This window comes from Geotrypetes seraphini, chromosome 5 (assembly GCF_902459505.1).
Source record: "Geotrypetes seraphini chromosome 5, aGeoSer1.1, whole genome shotgun sequence".
NCBI lineage: Eukaryota > Metazoa > Chordata > Amphibia > Gymnophiona > Dermophiidae > Geotrypetes > Geotrypetes seraphini.
Genome location: NC_047088.1, coordinates 181,932,618 through 181,953,500, shown reverse-complemented (window position 1 = coordinate 181,953,500; position 20,883 = coordinate 181,932,618). Strand labels below are relative to the sequence as shown.

Genomic DNA, 20,883 nt, shown 5'->3' with positions numbered 1-20,883 from the left:
GGTATATCAGTGACAGAAGAAAAAACTCAGGCGGGATTGTAAGTCTTAGGAATCCAGACGGAGACTATGTGGATAAGGATTCGGAAAAAGCCCAACTATTAAATGAATACTTCTGCTCAGTCTTCACCCGAGAAGCGCCGGGGCTTGGCCCTCAGCTACAGACAAGGGTTGGCTCAGTTGACCCTTTTAGTAACTTTGAGTTTACGCCCAGCAGTGTCTACGGTGAGCTGTCAAAGCTCAAGGTTAACAAAGCAATGGGGCCGGACAACCTGCACCCCAGGGTGCTTAGGGAACTGAGTGATGTCTTGGCGGAGCCACTGTCCACGCTCTTCAACCTCTCCCTTAGTACAGGCAGCGTCCCGTTGGACTGGAGGACGGCTAACGTCATTCCACTCCACAAGAAAGGCTCAAAGATGGAGACAGAAAACTACAGACCAGTGAGTCTAACATCGATAGTGAGCAAACTAATGGAAACTCTAATCAAACACCAATTGGATAAAATCCTGGATGAAAAGAATCTACGGGATCCCCGACAACATGGATTTACTAAGGGGAGATCATGCCAATCCAACCTGATCAGCTTCTTTGATTGGGTGACAGAGAAGCTGGATATTGGGGAGTCCCTGGACATCGTGTACCTGGACTTTAGCAAAGCATTTGATAGCGTACCACACCGCAGGTTGCTGGGCAAGATGAGTTCTATAGGATTAGGTGACACATTGACGCAATGGGTTGGGAACTGGCTTGGAGGTAGGCTTCAAAGGGTGGTGGTGAATGGCACCCCCTCCGAAATGACGGAGGTGATCAGTGGAGTGCCACAGGGCTCAGTCTTGGGCCCAATCCTATTCAACATCTTTATAAGGGACTTGGCAGAAGGGCTTCGAGGTAAAATAACATTATTCGCCGATGACGCCAAACTAAGTAATGTAGTGGGCAAATGCACAACAGACAAAGATTCAATACCCGACAACATGATGCACGACCTACTCCTGCTGGAGCTGTTCTAGGACATGGCAACTCAACTTCAATGCCAAAAAATGCAAAATTATGCACCTGGGCAGCCAAAATCCATGCAAGTCTTATACCCTTAATGGCGAGATCCTAGCAAAAACGGTAGTAGAATGAGACTTGGGGGTGATCGTCAGTGAGGACATGAAGTCTGCCAATCAAGTGGAGCAGGCTTCATCCAAGGCAAGACAAATAATGGGTTGCATACGAAGGGGTTTCGTCAGCCGTAAGGAGGAAGTCATTATGCCATTGTATAGATCCATGGTGAGGCCCCACCTGGAATACTGTGTGCAATTTTGGAGGCCACATTATCGCAAGGATGTGCTGAGACTGGAGTCGGTGCAGAGAATGGCCACCCGGATGGTCTCGGGTCTCAAGGATCTTCCATATGAAGAACGGCTTGACAAATTACAGCTATACTCGCTCGAGGAGCGCAGAGAGAGGGGAGACATGATCGAGACGTTCAAGTATCTTACGGGCCGCATCGAGGCGGAGGAAGATATCTTCTTTTTCAAGGGTCCCACAACAACAAGAGGGCATCCGTGGAAAATCAGGGGCGGGAAACTACGAGGTGACACCAGGAAATTCTTTTTCACTGAAAGAGTGGTTGATCGCTGGAACAGTCTTCCACTACAGGTGATTGAGGCCAGCAGCGTGCCTGATTTTAAGGCCAAATGGGATAGACACGTGGGATCTATTCACAGAGAAAGGTAGGGGAGGGTCATTAGGGTGGGCAGACTAGATGGGCTGTGGCCCTTATCTGCCGTCTATTTCTATGTTTCTATGTTTCTATGTTTCTATTTAAATGTTTTGGTGCTATCTAACCGTGTTCATTTATTTCAAATCTGCTTTGTCGGTAGAATACAGGCTAGTTCATGGCTGCACTGCTCTATATAATAATGCTAATGAGGTCACTGAATTCTTATTATTCTCTGCCTCCACTGACTGGTATAAGGGACACAGCTCATTCATCTGGACTGGCCTAGCAGGGCTCGAGAAAAGGAAATTAAGCGGGTAAGAATAGATTTCACCTTTCCTTCTATGCCAGAGCACATACCCTTCAGCCTAGATGTTCTGAATAGTTTGATCAGTGCTGACTGTTCTGACAAATTTTGTCTTAATCTCCTAAATATTTTCTGCCGTTGCAAAATTCTTCTATGAAAGCAGAGTACAAGAAATACAAAACAAGTATTGATTCTAGGAACCAACTAGATCTATCATAAACTGAATGGACTGAATAGATCCTTCACAATATGAAAACATTTGATTCTGAATTGATCCCTTTCATATTGTTGAATAATAAAACAAATTTCAGCCAAAAACGATTGCAAAATGCAATTATCATATATGTTGAACTTAACTTCAATTTTTGATGTTTCACAGGTGTGTACAAAGCAACATTGTATTGCTGACCCAGGCTTTTAGGAGGAAGTTTGTTATTCCAGATTTTATGTCCTTTGCCTCGCACATTGATGAACTATATGAAAATGCCAAGAACCTATCAGGAGGACAGGTAAGAATATGCATGCATTTTTTTTCCTCTCAAACATTACCATTTTCAAATATTATGTTTTTGTAAAAGTAGTCTTAACACTTTAAAAAAAAAAATTATTTATTCATTTATAATTTACAACAAGTGTACAATAAATAACAAACACGTAAGATACAGCATCACTTGAAAATCAGCAATCTTTCAACAAGAAAATTTAACCCTCCCCCCTCCCATATCACTTTTCCAACAAAATAGATATACCACATAAATATAATATCTTATCATTAGAATATATTGTTAATAAAAACCCACCCTCCCCATACCATAATAAAAAATTAAAACTTGGGAAAAGTGTAAATTATTCTTTATAATAACTTATAAATGGCCCCCACACATCCTTAAATTTATGATAATAGCCTTTTTGTACTGCCAACTCTCTCTCCATTTTAAATATATGACATACTGAGTTCCACCAAAACGGATAGTTCAATCTTGTACAATCTTTCCAGTTATATGTTATTTGTTGAATGGCAACTCCAGTTAAAATCATTAAAAGCTTATTATTATTAGCCGATAGTTGAGGCTTAGCTCTCATCAGTATGCCAAACAAAATTGTATCATAAGACAATGCTTCATAATTTTCAAGCAATTGATTTATTTGAACCCAAATTGACAACCAAAAAGTTTTAATTAATGGACAATAAAACAGTCTTAACACTTTTACAAAACACATTTTATTGAAAGGACTGTAATTAGCTCTAAGACATTCTTAATCAAAAAGGAACTCTCCCAATCTGCTATGACTTCTACACTCTGTGAATGGTGTTGCACTGTTTCATGTAGGATTTACTGGTACTTATTATATCCCAGGACAAGCAGACAGGTATTCTCACATATGGGTGACGTCATCGGAGCCCAGATGCGGACACCTCATAAGCAGACTTGCTTGAAGAAACTCGAAGTTTTGAGTCGCCCGCACCGCGCATGCGTGAGTGCCTTCCCGCCCAGCACAGGGTGCGTCTCCTCAGTTCTGAGTTTTCCGCGGAGCCGAGAAGTCTGTCTTTGACTCTCTGCATTTAACTTCGTTCCTTTGTGCCTTCTCTCAACCGCGGTTTGTGTTTTTTTCCTCACGAATCGCTGTTTTTAGTTATTTCTTTTATTTTTAGTTAAAAAAAAATTTTTTTTCGTCTTCGGTTCGTTTTTCAGGACAGGCCGCTTGGCCGCAGCCCCTAGGCTTCGATTTTGCGGCAGCTATTTTTCCTTCAATGTCCCGGCCTGCCACAGGCTTCAAGAGGTGTAGCAAATAGAAACATAGAAACATAGTGGCAGAAAAGGGCTATAGCCCACCAAGTCTGCCCATTCCAAAGTATTCGCTCCCGAATTTACTCCCTTAAAGATCCCACGTGAGCATCCCATTTACTCTTAAAATCCTTCACGCTGCTGGCTTCAACAACCTGCAGTGGGAGTTTGTTCCACTGATCCACCACTCTTTCGGTGAAGAAGTACTTTCTGGAGTCTCCTTGAAACTTCCCTCCTCTGATCTTCAGCGGATGCCCTCTGGTGGTCGAGGGACCCATAAGACAGAAGATATCATCTTCCGACTCAATGCGACCCGTGATGTACTTAAACGTTTCAATCATGTCTCCCCTTTCTCTTCGTTCCTCAAGTGAGTACAGTCGCAACTTCTTTAGTCTTTCTTCATACGTTAGATCCTTTAGCCCCGAGACCATCCTGGTGGCCATTCGCTGAACCGACTCGATCCTCAGCATGTCTTTACGGTAGTGTGGTCTCCAGAATTGAACACAGTACTCCAAGTGAGGCCTCACCATGGATCTGTACAATGGCATAATGACTTCAGGTCTCCTGCTGACAAAACCTCTGCGGATACAACCCATCATTTGTCTTGCCCTGGAGGAAGCCTTCTCCACTTGATTGGCAGCCTTCATGTCATCACTAATAATCACTCCTAGATCACGTTCTTCCTTGGTCCTAACCAAGGTCTCTCCATTTAGTGCATAAGTTCTGCGCGGGTTTCTCTTACCCAGGTGCATTACCTTGCATTTTTTAGCATTGAAGCCCAACTGCCAAGTCGTTGACCATCTTTCCAGCAGCAGTAAGTCCTGTGTCATATTGTCAGGTAATAAGCTGTTGCCTACAATGTTGCAAATTTTGGCGTCATCGGCGAACAGTGATACCTTTCCCCTAAGCCCTTGCGTCATATCTCTTATGAATAAGTTGAATAAAATCGGGCCCAAGACTGAGCCCTGCGGTACTCCACTGAGCACGTCCGACGCTTCTGATGGGGTACCGTTCACCACCACCCTCTGTACTCTACCGCTCAGCCAGTCCCCAACCCATTTAGTTAGAGTGTCTCCCAAGCCCATTGATTTCAGCTTGTTCAATAACCTTCGGTGTGGGACGCTATCAAATGCTTTACTGAAGTCCAAATACACCACGTCCAGTGCCTCCCCGGCATCCAGTTGTCTAGTAACCCAGTCAAAAAAGCTAATAAGATTGGATTGGCAGGATCTACCCTGGGTGAACCCGTGTTGGTGGGGATCACGTAGATTTTCCTCATCTAGGATTGTGTCAAGATTCCGTTTGATCAGTGTTTCCATGACTTTACACACTATAGACGTGAGACTCACTGGCCTGTAGTTTGCTGTCTCTGTCTTGCTGCCCTTTTTGTGGAGTGGGATTACGTTGGCGGTTTTCCAATATCAGCGCGCGATCTCTCTTACAGACCCTCACGGACGCTGCCTCAAGTGCCTTGGGCCAAAACATCAACCTAGGTCTTGCCTGTCTTGCCAAACACTTCAGCCTCGTGCTTTCAAGCGTCGTCGTATTTTGGTGGACAAGCTCTTCGAGATGGAGTCTGCTGATCCCTCGACTTCAAAGGTGTCTTCGGCCTCGATGAGAAGATGGTGCGAGGAAGAAGGATTCCACTTCGTGAGAAACTGGATGGCATTTTGGGGCAAGAGCAAGCTCTACAGGAAAGATGGACTCCACCTGAGTGCAGTGGGAACTAGACTCCTAGCAAACAACATCAAGAGAGGAATAGAACTGGCTTTAAACTAAGAAGAAGGGGAAAGCCGACAGTTGACCTAGGGTCGACAATTCGGAAGACGGTATCCTGTGAAGATACTGAGGAGAAAAATGGCTGGGAAGAAACAATGGATAAAATGCAGGAGTCGACTAGCCCAGAAGAAGAGGTTACAATGTTTACAGCAAAAGAGAAGAAAATAAGGACCGAAGCACAGGGAAAGGAAAGGAGGACAACAAAATACCAAGATCTAAAATGCATATATGCTAATGCAAGGAGCCTAAGAAACAAAATGGGGGAACTAGAAGCCGTGGCCGATGCAGAAGACATAGACATCATTGGAATCTCTGAAACATGGTGGAATGAGGAAAGCAAATGGGATACAGCACTGCCGGGATACAAGCTGTATCGCCAGGACAGGTCAGGACAAAAAGGAGGTGGAATAGCCCTGTACATAAAAGAAAGCATACAATCTACAAGAATGGACACAGCAAAGACGACCAACAAGCTGGAATCTCTATGGGTTAAAATATCGTGAAGGAAAGGGCCTGAAATAAAGATGGGCCTATATTATCGCCCACCCGGGCAAATCGGAGATATCGATGAGGAAATGGAAGCCGAGATGAAGCGAGAATGCAAAAGTGGCAACACGGTTATTATGGGAGACTTCAACTACCCCGGGATAGACTGGAGTCTTGGAAGCTCGAAATGTGCTAGGGAGACAAAATTCCTGGAACCACACAAGATTGCTTCATGGAGCAGCTTGTTAGAGAACCGACGAGAGGAAATGCCACTCTGGATCTAATCCTAAATGGGTTAAGAGGACCTGCAAAGGACGTAGAAGTAGTGGGGACGTTGGGAAACAGCGATCATAATATGATCAAGTTCAAGGTTCAAGGTTGAGGTAGGAGTATCAAAAGGCAAGAGATCCATAGCGACAACCTTTAACTTCAAGAAAGGAAACTACGAAGCAATGAGGGAATTGGTAAGGAAGAAACTTAGGAACACTTCCAAAACATGACTAACGGTAAATCATGCCTGGTCCTTCTTCAGGGACATGGTGAGCGAGGTGCAAAATCTGTATATCCCGAGATTCAGGAAGGGGTGCAAAAAGAATCAAACAAAAGACCTGGCGTGGATAACCAAAATAGTGAAGGAAGCGATAGGCAATAAGAAAAATTCATTCAAGAAATGGAAAAAGGACAAATCTGAGGGGAACTGGAAAGAGCACAAGAAGTATCAAAAAGAATGTCACCGTGAGGTTCGAAAAGCTAAAAGAGAGTATGAAGAAAGACTAGCCAGGGAAGCAAGAAATTTCAAACCGTTCTTCAGATATGTTAAAGGGAAGCAGCCAGCTAGAGAGGAAGTGGGACCGCTGGACGACGGAGACAGGAAAGGAGTGGTGAAGGAGGAGAAGGTAGTGGCAGAAAGGCTTAACATGTTCTTCTCATCTGTATTTACTAACGAAAACATGTCCAACATGCCAGAACCTGAGCAATTCTTCAACGGAAGTCAAGCAGAAAAATTAACATTCATAGAAGTGAGCATTGAGGACATTCGCAGGCAGATAGAAAAACTAAAATCTGACAAATCCCCGGGTCTGGATGGCATACATCCAAGGGTTCTGAAGGAATTAAAAGAGGAGATAGCGGAACTGCTGCAGCAAATTTGCAACTTATCCCTGAAAACAGGCGAGATCCCGGAGGATTGGAAGATAGCCAACGTTACGCCCATCTTTAAAAAGGGATCAAGAGGTGATCCGGGAAACTACAGGCTGGTGAGCCTGACTTCGGTTCCGGGGAAAATGGCAGAAACACTGATAAAAGAAAACATTGATCAACATTTTGAAAAACACGAACTTCTGATAGCCAGCCAGCATGGTTTCTGCAAGAGAAGATTGTGCCAAACAAACTTATTGCACTTCTTCGAAGGGATTAACAAACAGATGGACAAAGGAGACCCCATTGATATCATATATCTAGATTTCCAAAAAGCCTTTGACAAGGTGCCCCATGAATGTCTACTCCGGAAACTGAAGAACCATGGTGGAAGGAGACGTACATAGATGGATCAGAAACTGGTTGGAGGGTAAAAAACAAAGGGTAGGGGTGAAGGGCCAATACTCCGACTGGAGGAGGGTCACGAGTGGTGTCCCGCAGGGCTCGGTGCTCGGGCCGCTGCTATTTAATATCTTCATAAAATGATCTAGAAACAGGGACGAAGTGCGAGATAATAAAATTTGCGGATGACACTAAACTATTTAATGGAGCTCGGATTACAGAGGAATGCGAAGAATTGCAAAGGGACTTGAACAAACTAGAAGAATGGGCGACGAGATGGCAGATGAAGTTCAACATTGAGAAATATAAGGTATTACATGTGGGGAGCAGAAACTCGAGGTACAACTATACAATGGGAGGGATATTATTGAATAAGAGTACCCAGGAAAGGGACTTGGGGGTATTGGTGGACATGACAATGAAGCCGACAGCACAGTGTGCAGCGGCCGCTAAGAGAACGAATAGAATGCTTGGTATAATCAAAAAGGGTATTACAGCCAGAACGAAAGAGGTTATCCTGCCGTTGTATCGGGCAATGGTGCGCCCACATTTGGAGTACTGCGTCCAATATTGGTCGCCGTACCTTAAGAAGGATATGGCGTTACTCGAGAGGGTTCAGAGGAGAGCAACACGTCTGATAAAAGGTATGGAAAACCTGTCATATGCTGAGAGATTGGAGAAGCTGGGTCTCTTTTCCCTGGAGAAAAGGAGACTTAGAGGGGATATGATAGAGACTTATAAGATCTTGAAGGGCATAGAGAGAGTAGAGAGGAACAGATTCTTCAAACTTTCAAAAAATAAAAGAACAAGAGAGCACTCGGAAAAGTTGATAGGAGACAGATTCAAAACAAATACTAGGAAGTTCTTTTTTACCCAACGTGTGGTGGACACCTGGAATGCGCTTCCAGAGGACGTAATTGGGCAGAGTACGGTACTGGAGTTCAAGAAAGGATAAGCAAATTCCTTCTGGAAAAGGGGATAGAGGGGTATAGATAGAAGATTACTGCACAGGTCCTGGACCTGTTGGGCCACCGCGTGAGCGGACTGCTGGGCACGATGGACCTTGGGTCTGACCCAGCAGAGGCATTTCTTATGTTCTTTTGTTCGACTCCCACCGAGGCTCCTTCTGCGCCTACTGCTTCCACCTCGAACCTCATCAGACCTTCGTCGTTTGCAGTGGCTCTTGCTTCGACGTCATCTGCTGTATCTTCCCCTTTTTCCTCAGGTCAGATAGCTCAGCAGTCGGTTCCGCCGTTGGTGATTAAAGTGTCTAAGACTCCCAGGTCGAAGCACATTCACACTACCTCGAAGAAACCTCCAGCCAAAGCAGGTGGTCCGGTTTCCGACGCGGATCCATCCTTGCCGGCTTCTTTCCAGACCATGTTAGAGAAGCAGTTTATTCAGTTCCTTACTAACATGGGACCCAAACTGCTTCCTCTTATCCAGCCTGGGCATTCAGCAGACTCCCGTGAGGTCCTTTACCCCAGTCTGAATTTACACACTCTTTGCAGGGAGCAGAGTCTCTGCGAGTGTCTGGTCTGGCATCCAAGCACGTAAAGCAAGGAGCAGGTTCTTTGTGAGTGCCTCGACGGGAATCCTCACACTCTATACAAGGAGCAGAGTCTTTGGGAGTGCATCGAGGTTCCTCCACCAAGCCTCTGGAGTTTTGATCTACAGCCTCTAGTCCTATTCATCCGATGGCATCGGCTGCTCTCGTCTCCGAGGCGAAGTCTCGATCCTCAAGATCCAGACACAATTCTCATCGCCGTTCGAGGCATAGTTCGTCTTCTCAAGACAGACCATCTTCCTCTAAGCCTCAATCTACTCCAACCTCGACCAGACCACTGATGCCTCGTTCGACCTCGAGGATATTCCGGTTTCGATTGCCTCATCTAAATCACCAGGTTCCTTTGATGCCAAAGCTTCATCTTCGACTCAGGCTGCCTCGACATCCTCAAGTCCTTCTCGAGGCAAAGCATTGGCAGATCAGCTATCTTTCTCATCTTTCCTTCGTCAGATGGCTGTGGACTTGAATCCCTCATTGTCGAGTCCTCCTTAAAGAGGTCCTATCCTTCCAAGGTTTATGCCATCGTTCCTCCTGGAAGAGAAGGGAAAACTATGGACAAATTCGGACGTCACATCTATCAAAATGCTATGATGTCCTCTAAATAATAATAATAACAGCTTATATACCGCAAGTTATATGAAGTTCTATGCGGTTTACAAAGATTAAGCAAAGGTACAAATTGATTGACTTTAAGAGGGGAGGAAGAAAGAGGGTTAATAGGACAGGAAATCCATTTTTGAGGAGAGAGTGATCAATAGAACAAGTTAATCGCTATAGAGGGGGGGAGAGAGAAGAGAGGATCAGTTGTCTAAAGTCCTCAATTATAATTTTCAATTCATCACTTATTTTGAATTTCTTATTTCTTTGTTGCCGAAGTTCTTGCATTATCTGGATACTCAAATGCACTTTGAATTTCAGGAGGTTATTGCTTCTTTGTCTCAACTCCGATTGCATCTCCTCCAGTCATCTTACGATGCATTCGAGTTGTCTGCTCGAGCAGCTTCTTGCTCTGTGGCCATGTGTCATCTTGCCTGGTTTCGTACAATTGACATGGATCCTAATCTTCAAGACCGCTTAGCTAACATTCCTTGTGAGGGCAATGACCTGTTTGATGAATCTATCGAGGCAGTCACCAAGAAATTGTCTGACCATGAAAAATCTTTTGCTTCAATTGTCAGACCTAAGCCAAAGCCAGCTCCTGCCAAGCCCAAGCCTGCACTCCCTACTCTTATTTATCAACAGCGTTATGCTCCAAAGCCGGCTCCTTACACTTGCCCTCCTCTTAAGAAACAACAACCTCAGAAGCAGCAAAAACCCCAACTTTCTACTGCACCTAAGGCTTCTCAGCCTTTTTGACTGTCTACAACAGAGCATAACCTCCACCGTTTTGACTCTGTCTCATTTTCCCCCTATAGGAGGTCGTCTCCATCATTTTTATGACCGATGGACATCAATAACCTCCGACCTCTGGGTGCTTACCATCCTCAGAGAAGGATACTCTCTTCATTTCACTCAGATTCCACCAGAGCTTCCTCCAAGAGAGAGTATCCTTCCAATCCATCCCAGACTACCCTTCTTCTTCAGGAAGTCTTCATGTCATCGAACCAGTTCCCTTGGAGCCGCAAAACAGGGGGTTTTACTCCCGTTACTTCCTTGTTCCGAAGAAGATGGGCGATCTGCGATCCATTTTGTTTTTTAGTTCAAGAGAGTTTTATTGATTTTATAAAAGATGAAATACAAAGGCAACAATATGTGTGCTCCAACAAGGAACACAGTATAACAATGTCATTAACAAATGTGAAGTGCATCCACAGTGAAATTATAATCACAGATGATTGAATGCATCAGAAATAAAATAAAAAGTTGAGAAGACATTAGTTCAAGAAAAGGAAATAAAACACATTAGGTGATAAGTTCTAACAATGTACCAGAGTAATCAGTCTAATTGATCCAAGCATAAAATAAAGAAATTGACATATACAATATGAAATGGAACATGGTACAACCGGAAAGGTGCCTGAAATTAGATGACAAAGGATGAGGCAAAATACATAGTATATTAATGAGTACAGAAGTCAAGAGTCTGATTTACAATATTCAAGCAAGGGGGACCAAGTTTTTGCGTAAGAGGACAAGGAATTATTGCATTCAGCAAAATGACATTCATATTTCACAAGGAGACAGATTGATTGACCATTGATTGACATGTAGTTTAGTGGTATCTTTCCAATTGTGGAGGATAGTGGAGAGAGCAGTAAATAAAAGTATAATTAACAAGCGTTCATGAGTAATGGATAAAGGGGAAGAGAGTATCGAAGAGCCATTAAACAGTAAGTCAAAAGAAAACGCATTGGTAATTTGCAAGATACGGGCAATTGTAGAACACACATTCAACCAGAAAGATGAGACATGTGTACAAGAGTAGAGCATATGAAGTAAGGAGCCATCAGAGGATTTACAGGTCCAGCAACAACCATCATATGACCGGTTTATTTTGGCTGATTTAGCAGGGGTCCAAAAGGCCCTGTGGTACAGGAATATAGCTGTTTGTACATGTGAGGCTGATCGAAGTGACTTCAATAATTTAGGCCACATGAGTAGCCACGATTGTTCGGTGAATAATGTATGTAATGAGGCATCCCATTTAGCTATGGTATCATGGGGAGGTGTAGTGGTGTGAGATTGGATATATTTATACCACTTGGATGTCTGACCTTTCATAGTAGAATAGGAAAGAAATAGGTTAGGTAAGTCAGGAGGATCAGCAAGAGAGGCGGGAGATGGGAATGCAGATTTGAGGCTATGATGAAGCTGAATCCAGAGGAAGTATTGAGATTGAGGAATGTGCTATTTGACCATGAGATCGGAAAAAGAGAGTCATTGGTCATTCTGGAGAAGATGATGAATATACCAAATTCCCTGCTGTTGCCATCTCTTCCATACCACCATCTCCTTATTAATTGTGATAAGAGGATTGTTCCAGACCGGAGCTGACGAAGATACTGCCCATTTATGAGGAGAAATAGAGTCAACGTAACAAATCGCTGACCATATACTCTGGAGAATGGGATTAGCTTTTATAGAAGTAGTTAGAGGCATACAAGGGACATGTTTAAGAGAAAATGGATCTGTCAAGATGAGTTCAAGTTGTAGCCAATTGGGCCTGACGGAAATCTGATTTGAGTCCTACCAAAGAGAGCCCTGTGACATTAAGAAGGCCATGTCTGCTTCGTCTCCATGCCATCGAACCAGTTCCCTTGGAGCCGCAAAACTGGGGGTTTTACGCCCGTTACTTCCTTATTCCGAAGAAGACGGGCGATCTGCGATCCATTTTGGATCTCAGGGCTCTCGCCAAATTTCTAGTCAAAGAAAAGTTTTGAATGTTGTCCCTGGCATCCCTTTATCCCCTTCTCGAGCAGAACGATTGGTTATGCTCTCTGGATCTCAAGGAAGCCTACACTCATAGAAACATAGAACATGACGGCAGAAAAGGGCCGATGGCCCAACAAGTCTGCCCACTCAAGAATCCTCCCTCCAACTAGTCTGCCTGCTCAAGGACCCTTCTTCCCTGGAGTATCTATCGATTGAGCATAACTCCGTAGTACTCCCACCTGTTTGTCCCATCGACTCTTGAAGTCGAGCACGCTACTGGCCTCGACCACCTGCTGGAGAAGATCATTCCATCGATCAATCACCCGTTCAGTGAAGAAGTATTTCCTGGTGTCACCATGAAATCTTCCTCCCTTAAGTTTTAGTGGATGCCCTCTTGTCGCCCTGGGACCCTTTAGAAAAAAGATTTCCTCCTCCACTTTGATGTGGCCCATTCATCTGGCCTCCCGTCAGTACCTCAGATTTCGGGTGGGGAATCTGCATTATCAATACAGAGTACTACCCTTCGGCCTGGCCTCGTCTCCCAGAGTGTTCACCAAGGTAGTGGTAGCCTGGTAGTGATAGCAGCAGCTCTAAGGAATCATGGTCTTCAGGTATTTCCCCACCTCGACAACTGGCTCATCAAGGATTCCACGTCTCAAGGGGTTATTGTAACAACCCAACAGACTACCTGGTTCCTACAAAGCTTGGGATTCGAGATCAATTTTCCCAAATCTCAGCTTCAACCCTCTCAGACACTACAATTCATTGGAGCTGTTCTGGACACTGTCCAACTCAGAGCATTCCTTCCACAGCAACGTCTGAAAGCTCTACTTCAACTCTGTCATACAGTGTCTTCCCGATCTTCCATCTCAGTGAGACACATGATGGTACTCCTAGGTCACATGGCCTCCACAGTACACGTGACTCCTTTTGCCAGACTTCACCTCAGAATTCCTCAGTGGACCCTGGCATCCTAATGGACGCAGATTTGCGATCCTCTTTCTCGACACATCACAGTCACTCCTTCTTTGAAGCAGTCTCTCCGTTGGTGGATGCTCTCTTCAATCTTTCCAGAGGTTTGCTTTTTCAAACGCCCTCTCATCAGAAGGGCTACGGTATATCTGGGTCTCCAATCAGGAGTACCTAAATGGGCCGCCGCGTGTGCGGATCACTGGACTGGATGGACCTCGGTCTGATCCGGTGAAGGCTTTTCTTATGTTCTTAACCTACGCTTGGGGCGCTCATCTCGATGGTCTCCGTACTCAAGGCCTCTGGACCAGTGCGGATTGTCAGTGTCATATCAATCAGTTGGAACTCAGAGCGATCCTCACAGCTCTCCAGGCTTTTCAACATCTGCTTCACGACACAGTAGTCCTCGTTCGAACGGACAACCAAGTTGCCATGTATTATGTCAACAAACAGGGAGGTACAGAGTCTGCCTCCCTTTGTCAAGAAGATCTGGAGGTTTGGGACTGGGCAATCCGCCACAACACCTTCCTCAAAGCTGTCTACATTCAAGGGGAAAAGAATTGCTTAGCGGATAACTTGAGTTGTCTACTGCAGCCTCACAAATGGACACTCCATTCTTCACCTCTTCATCACATTTTTTCACAGTGGGGAACGCCTCAGATAGACCTCTTTGCGGTTCCCCACAACTACAAACTGCCTCAGTTCTGCTCCAGGATATACTCTCCTCATCGCCTCAAGGCAGATGCTTTTCTTCTGGAATGGATGAATCTCTTCCTCTATGCATTCCCTCCATTCCCTCTCATTCTCAAGACTCTGGTCAAGTTGAAGAACGATCATGCCACCATGATTCTGATTGCTCCTCGGTGGCCACGATAACCTTGGTACTCCCTTCTACTTCAACTCAGCAGTAGGGAGCCATACCTTCTACCAGTTTTTCCTTCTCTGCTTACACAGAGTCAAGGGTCTCTACTTCATCCCAACCTGCAGTCTCTACACCTGACAGCTTGGTACCTCTCAACATAACCCCTCTTCAGTTTTCTCAATCTGTAAGAGATGTTTTAGAGGCTTCTAGAAAGCTCACAACTAGACAATGCTATTACCAAAAATGGACTAGATTTTCTACATGGTGTTTTTCTCATCATAAGGACCCTCAGCATTCCTCCTTTCCTCCTTATCTTCTGTTTTGGACTACCTTTTGCACTTATCCAATTCTGGCCTCAAGTCTACATCTATCCGAGTCCATCTCAGTGCAATTGCTGCTTTCCATCAGCCTATTGAAGGGAAACCCCTCTCTGCTCATCTGGTGGTTTCCAGATTCATGAAAGGACTTTTCAATGTCAAACCTCCTCTCAAACCGCCTCCTGTGGTTTGGGACCTCAATGTTGTCCTTACTCAACTCATGAAGCCTCCATTTGAACCAATTGATAAGTCTCTTCTAAAGTATTTCACTTGGAAAGTGGTATTTCTCATTGCCCTCACTTCTGCTCGACGTGTCAGTGAGCTGCAAGCTTTAGTTACTGACCCACCATTCACGGTGTTCCATCATGACAAAGTGGTTCTCTGTACTCATCCGAAATTCCTACCTAAAGTGGTTTCAGAATTTCATCTCAACCAATCCATCGTCCTTCCAGTATTTTTTCCAAAGCCTCATTCTCATCCTGGAGAATCAGCTCTTCATACTCTGGACTGTAAACATGCTTTGGCCTTCTACTTGGAACGCACCAAACCACACAGAACTGCTCTTCAACTTTTTGTCTCCTTCGATCCAAATAAGTTGGGACATCCTATTTCTAAGCGTACCATCTCCAACTGGATGGCGGCTTGTATCTCATTCTGCTATGCCCAGGCTGGATTACCCCTTCACAGTAAAGTCACAGCCCATAAAGTCAGAGCAATGGCAGCTTCAGTAGCTTTCCTCAGATCTACACCTATTGAGGAAATTTGTAAGGCTGCTACTTGGTCCTCGGTTCATACCTTCACTTCTCACTATTGTCTGGATACTTTCTCCAGACGGGATGGACAGTTTGGCCAAACAGTATTACAAAATTTATTCTCCTAAATTGCCAACACTCCCACCATCCCATTCTGGTTAGCTTGGAGGTCACCCATATGTGAGAATACCTGGCTGCTTGTCCTGGGATAAAGCACAGTTACTTACCGTAACAGGTGTTATCCAGGGACAGCAGGCAGCTATTCTTACAACCCACCTACCTCCCCTGGTTGGCTTCTCTGCTAGCTATCTGAACTGAGGAGACGCACCCTGTGCTGGGCGGGAAGGCACTCGCGCATGCGCGGTGCGGGCGACTCAAAACTTCGAGTTTCTTCAAGCAAGTCTGCTTGTGAGGCATCCGCATCCGGGCTCCGTTGATGACGTCACCCATATGTGAGAATAGCTGCCTGCTGTCCTTGGATAACACCTGTTACGGTAAGTAACTGTGCTTTCCTGTGTTCAAGTTTTTAAATTTGATACACCACCCATCAACACAGCCATCTGCGCAGTTCATAAGGTTCATAATTTGACCAGGTACTCTGTTTCCCCTATCTGTCATTGTTCCTTATGTGAAGTGGACATTCATGCAGATAGCTAATATAGGATCTAAATTAGCCAACTTCACAATTTGGATTAAAATTTAGATTAGTTTCTAAGCAGAACTAAATTTGTGGGCTCCCACCGTGGATTTTTCTCTTTTCTTTCTAGCTCCCTATGGTCACATTAACTTTTTTTAAAATCCTTGTTCCCTCTTCCCTTCTCCTGCCTTCTCCAGATCTTTATTTATGGCCTTCTCAATATGTTCACCTCTCCAGAAGTAGCATGAGGAAAACCTACCGGGGTTCTGTGTAGACCAGTGTCTTGCATACATTGTATGATGAGTCCTTCAGAATTCACCCACAACCTACTGTGCTCAACTGTATACTTTCCCAGTAGCCTTTATGCCTGCAGGCATCACCCTGTGTCAGCACAGTAGGATTTTGGTGGGTTCACACTTTCCACCAGTAGTGAACTAGTTAGTGTGAGATATGTGCCTTTGCAGCACTGACCACCAGGCTATTCCAGACACCCGCTTGCTGCTCTGATAGGACCGGTCATAACATCTGAAGCTGTCATACAGACTGGTATGTACTGTTTCATTCACATCTTTGGAGGGTGGGAGGGCCCATGCTTCCAATGGTTCATCTGGTTAGTTTGACCATCATTTTTTGGCACTTAATCGTTATTGAAACAGGTTTAGCCTCAAACATCCAAATTTTGCCCTTGATGTTTTCTGCAATTTTCTATTATTGCAGAAAAACGTCCAGATCATAAGTCTGCTCTAATCCCATCAAAATTACGTTCCCTTGAGTTTTAGACATACTTCAGGCAAACAGCATAGAAAACTGTCTAAAAATGTGTTTTATGCCATTTTTGGGACATCTTTCTCTTTTGATAATGAGCCCAATGTGACCAGTATAAGGAGTGGTGCAGGACTTTAGTGTTTTCTGCCTCTTGCAAATGGTTGCAGTATAGACTGTACAGCAAGCACTGCTTATCTTCTAAACCCCAAAAATCCCCCTGAAAAAAAAGGTAGAAGGGATGCCCACTCTCTTCTGCTAGCGAAGGTCCACCTCCATCCCCTGAACCTCCTGCAACCCCCCCCCCACCCCCACCCGGGCCCGGTACCATTTGAGACGTTGGAGCAGAACGGAAGCTCAGTCTGTCTTGCTCGTAGGCCCACCGCTCCAAAATGTCAGACTTTTCCTTCCCTAGTGCATCATGTGATGCACAGGGAAGGGGCCTAAGGCCCTGATTGACTCAGATGCCTAAGGCCCCGCCCTTTGAGTGGGGCCTTAGGTGTCTGAGCCAATCTCCCTCCCTCTGTATCCCATGATACAAGGGGAAGAGTCTAAGGCTCAAGCCAATCAGGGCCTTACACTCCTCTCCCTTGGGAGGTGCCTTAGGCGTCTGAGCCAATCAAGGCTTTAGGCCCCTCCCAAAGCATCACATGATGCACCAGAGAGGTAAAGGCCCACCATTTTGGAGCAGCGGGCCTACGAGCGGGGTGGTCTGAGCTTCCATCCTGCTCTGTCTCTAAAAAGGTATGGGGGACCTCTGGTGGCAGGAGGGAGTGGGCATCCCTCCTGCCTTTTTTCAGTGGGGAAAGGGGGGAGAATAGGGGATGGGGGGGATGCCTGGCACGGGAGTGGACCTTCAGTGAGAGGAGGGAGTGGGCATCCCTCCTACCAATTCTCTTTCATTGGGGGGACAGTGCTGGTTCGTTGGGTAGGTAGGGCCGTCATCGGCAAGGGGGGGGGGTGTTTTTTTCTAATTGGACAGATATTGCGCATGTGTAACATGCACAGCATCTGTGCCCATTAAAAATAAAAAAAGACCAGTCTCTTTTTTTGGATCGCTAAAAGCAATCACTTTTTTTAGTACATCGGGAAGCCATGTTAGAGCATCAATCTCTCTACTAGTTTACAGGCATTTTATGCTTTGTATGCCAACACCACACAGGAGAGCAAGTACTTCCTATTTCTAGTGGGACATGGGTGTACTTGTTCTTTTCCTTCGACTCCTCTGCAGAGGTGGTGTGCAGAGCCAGCTGAAGGCAGGCAGAGTGGCAGTAGTGAAAATAAAATCTCCTGCCAATCTGCAGGAAACATAAGAGATTTCAGGCAGGAAGGAGAAGGGGACTGAAACTTTTTGATGTATTCACCTGTACTACATGTAGTTTGCATAGTCATATGCTGCTACATTATTACTCGTGTTCTAAGTCCTAAGTTCCAAAACCTGTTTTATCACCTGAAGTTTAACTGTTGGCAATAGTGCATAGGTCCTATGGACTGGAATTAACACTTGTAAGTTTGATTTTTATAAATATTTTCTCTTAATTCTACATAGGTTGCTGATTATATTCCTCAATTGGCCAAGTTCAGCCCTGATTTGTGGGGTGTTTCTCTCTGCACAGTGGATGGACAGAGGTATTCTTTTTTTTTTTTTTTTTTTTAAATGGCTTATAAAAATATTTGAAGTGGTGACAATGTTCTTCAAGAAGAAGGAAAGATTTCAAAGGCATGTACTGCAATTGTCCTTTTCTTCTACAAATGCAGGTGAAAATATCTGCGGGCTCCATAGTACATGTATTTCAGTCATGAGAGAGATTTTTCTGGAGATTTTGACTTGTCAGCAAAGAAAAACAGGATGCATAGATCTTAATTCTGAAGTGGTGTGCTGTTTTGTGCTCCTTCCTCACTAGTAGCATGTACAAATATGCAGACATGTTTAAAGTATATAGGGGCCAACGCACAAAGCATTAGCTTGATTTAACCTGATTTTGCCACAGGTTTTACCAGCCATGTTATGCTCAGATAGTTTCAGTGCAGTTGTTAACTCACGCTGGAACCATTATTGCATGTATTTAATGCAGTCAACTTTTTCCACTGGGTCTGAGGCAACATAGAAGGGTTGGTTGAGAGGAGAGGTGTCAAGGGCACACCCTTTCTCTCCCTCCAAACCGACCATCCTGTTTGTATTGCTTCGTGTAGAGAATGATAGGGGTAAAAAATTTGTCCCTGTCTCTAGCCTGTCCCCGCGATGCTTTTCTGCTGGATTTGACTCGCAAGTTTCTCTATGCTTTTCCTCTCATCCTCAAGATGCTTGTCAAGCTCAAGCAGGAATCAGCCACCATGATTCTTATGGCTCCTTGGCCCAGTCAACCCTGGTTTTCCCTTCTACTTAAACTCAGTATCAAGGAACCAATCCCTGTTCAAATTTTCCTGTCTCTTCTCACACAAAATCACAGATCTATTCTGCATCCCAATCTTTCAGCGTTGCACCTGACAGCTTGGTACCTCTCGGCCTAACATTGGTTGACCTTCATCTTTCTCAGCCTGTCAGATTAATCTTGGAAGCATCCAGATAACAGTCTACGTAGCAATGCTACCAACAAAAATGGGCACTGTTTTCTACCTGGTGTGCTCTTCATTATCATGAGGCTAAATTCAACTCTGTATCTTCAGTATTGGAGTATCTTCTACATTTATCTAATTCAGGTCTCAAAACCACTTTGATTAGAGTTAATCTCGGTGCTCATCCTCAGATTAATGAATAGACTTTTCATTGTCAAACCGCCGAGTTTTTCAAATCATTTCAAAATACACTTTTTCCCCATCTTTTAAATTTAACTAAAGGTTGTATTTCAGGTACTATGGCTGAATCTTTAACCATAATTTTGACAAAGCCAAATAAAGATCCCATGTTGGTTTCGAACTATAGGCCTATTTCTTTAATCAATGTGGATGGAAAACTTTTGGCTAAGTTATTGTCTTTAAGGTTAGCCAAGGCTCTCCCTTATGTGATTGGAATTCATCAGACTGGTTTCGTTGCTCACAGACATTCATCTAATAACACTAGATTGGCATTTCATATGCTAAATTTGGTAAAAACAATGGATGATCCGGCCTTCTCTATCTCTTTAGATGCAGAGAAGGCCTTTGATCATGTGGAATGCACTTTCATGTATCATGCAATGGATTGGTTTGGCATGGGATCCGAATTCATACAAATGATCCAAACCTTCTGCCAGATTATATATTAACTAGTGTTTAAGCCCGTTAGATTAACGGGTGCTAGATGTCTCCTGCTTTTGAACTTGGGCAGAGGCAGAGCCGGGGCGGGAGGGAGTGACGGTGGGAGAGCAATTTCAAAGCCTCAGCAGCGGCGGCTCCTTGACCAATCCGCGCTTACAACGTCCCCACACTTGCGGTCTGGCTGGCTCCCCCACCAAAGCCCTTCGCAGCGGCAGCCCCTCCCGCATCCGTCCCCACGTCCCAAGCCTCTCCGAAGACCGGCTCCCACGAAAATGGTACCCCTCTGTCCAAAGCCGTGGCAGCAGCCTCCCTCAAGACACATTTCAAATCTGACATATTGTAATCACAAAACAGAAAATAAAATTATTTTTCTTACCTTTTGTTGTCTGGTCATTATTCATATCATGTAGGGGTCCCAGGCTATGGTTGGCTTTTGATAACTCGCTTGCCAGGGCCCCTTCTTTCTTCTTCCCTCCCTCCATCCTGGCAGCTGAAGACAGGCACCTCCCCCCAGTGGTCTGAGACAGGAGGGAGCAGTTAGGAGAGGGTCTGAGGGCAAAGAGGGGCTCAACAGCGCACAACTACCTTTCCTTCCCTCCCTCCATCAAGTGCAGTGCAGCTCCACCAATGTTAAAAGGAGCCGCGTCGAAATCGGAGGCTTGCCACTGCCGTAGCACATTCCCCTCTGCCTTGGTCCCGCTCCTTCTCTGACATATGGGACCGTGGCAAAGGGAACGTGTTACGGTGGCGGCAGGGCTCCAATTTCAAAGCAGCTCCTTTTAACATAGGCGGAGCTGAACTGAAG

At 44.9% G+C, this 20,883-nt stretch overlaps 1 protein-coding gene across 3 annotated transcripts in view; it reads left to right on the top strand.

Annotated features, from left to right (window-relative positions):
• Positions 1-20,883, top strand: part of GLS (glutaminase) — a 281,149-nt gene that overhangs the window by 50,560 nt on the left and 209,706 nt on the right. For all 3 annotated transcript variants that reach the window (XM_033944403.1, XM_033944405.1, XM_033944404.1), the window contains exons 4-5: positions 2,392-2,521; positions 18,391-18,470. In XM_033944403.1, the coding sequence (XP_033800294.1) occupies positions 2,392-2,521; positions 18,391-18,470 (210 nt within the window). The remainder of the gene's footprint in view (positions 1-2,391; positions 2,522-18,390; positions 18,471-20,883) is intronic.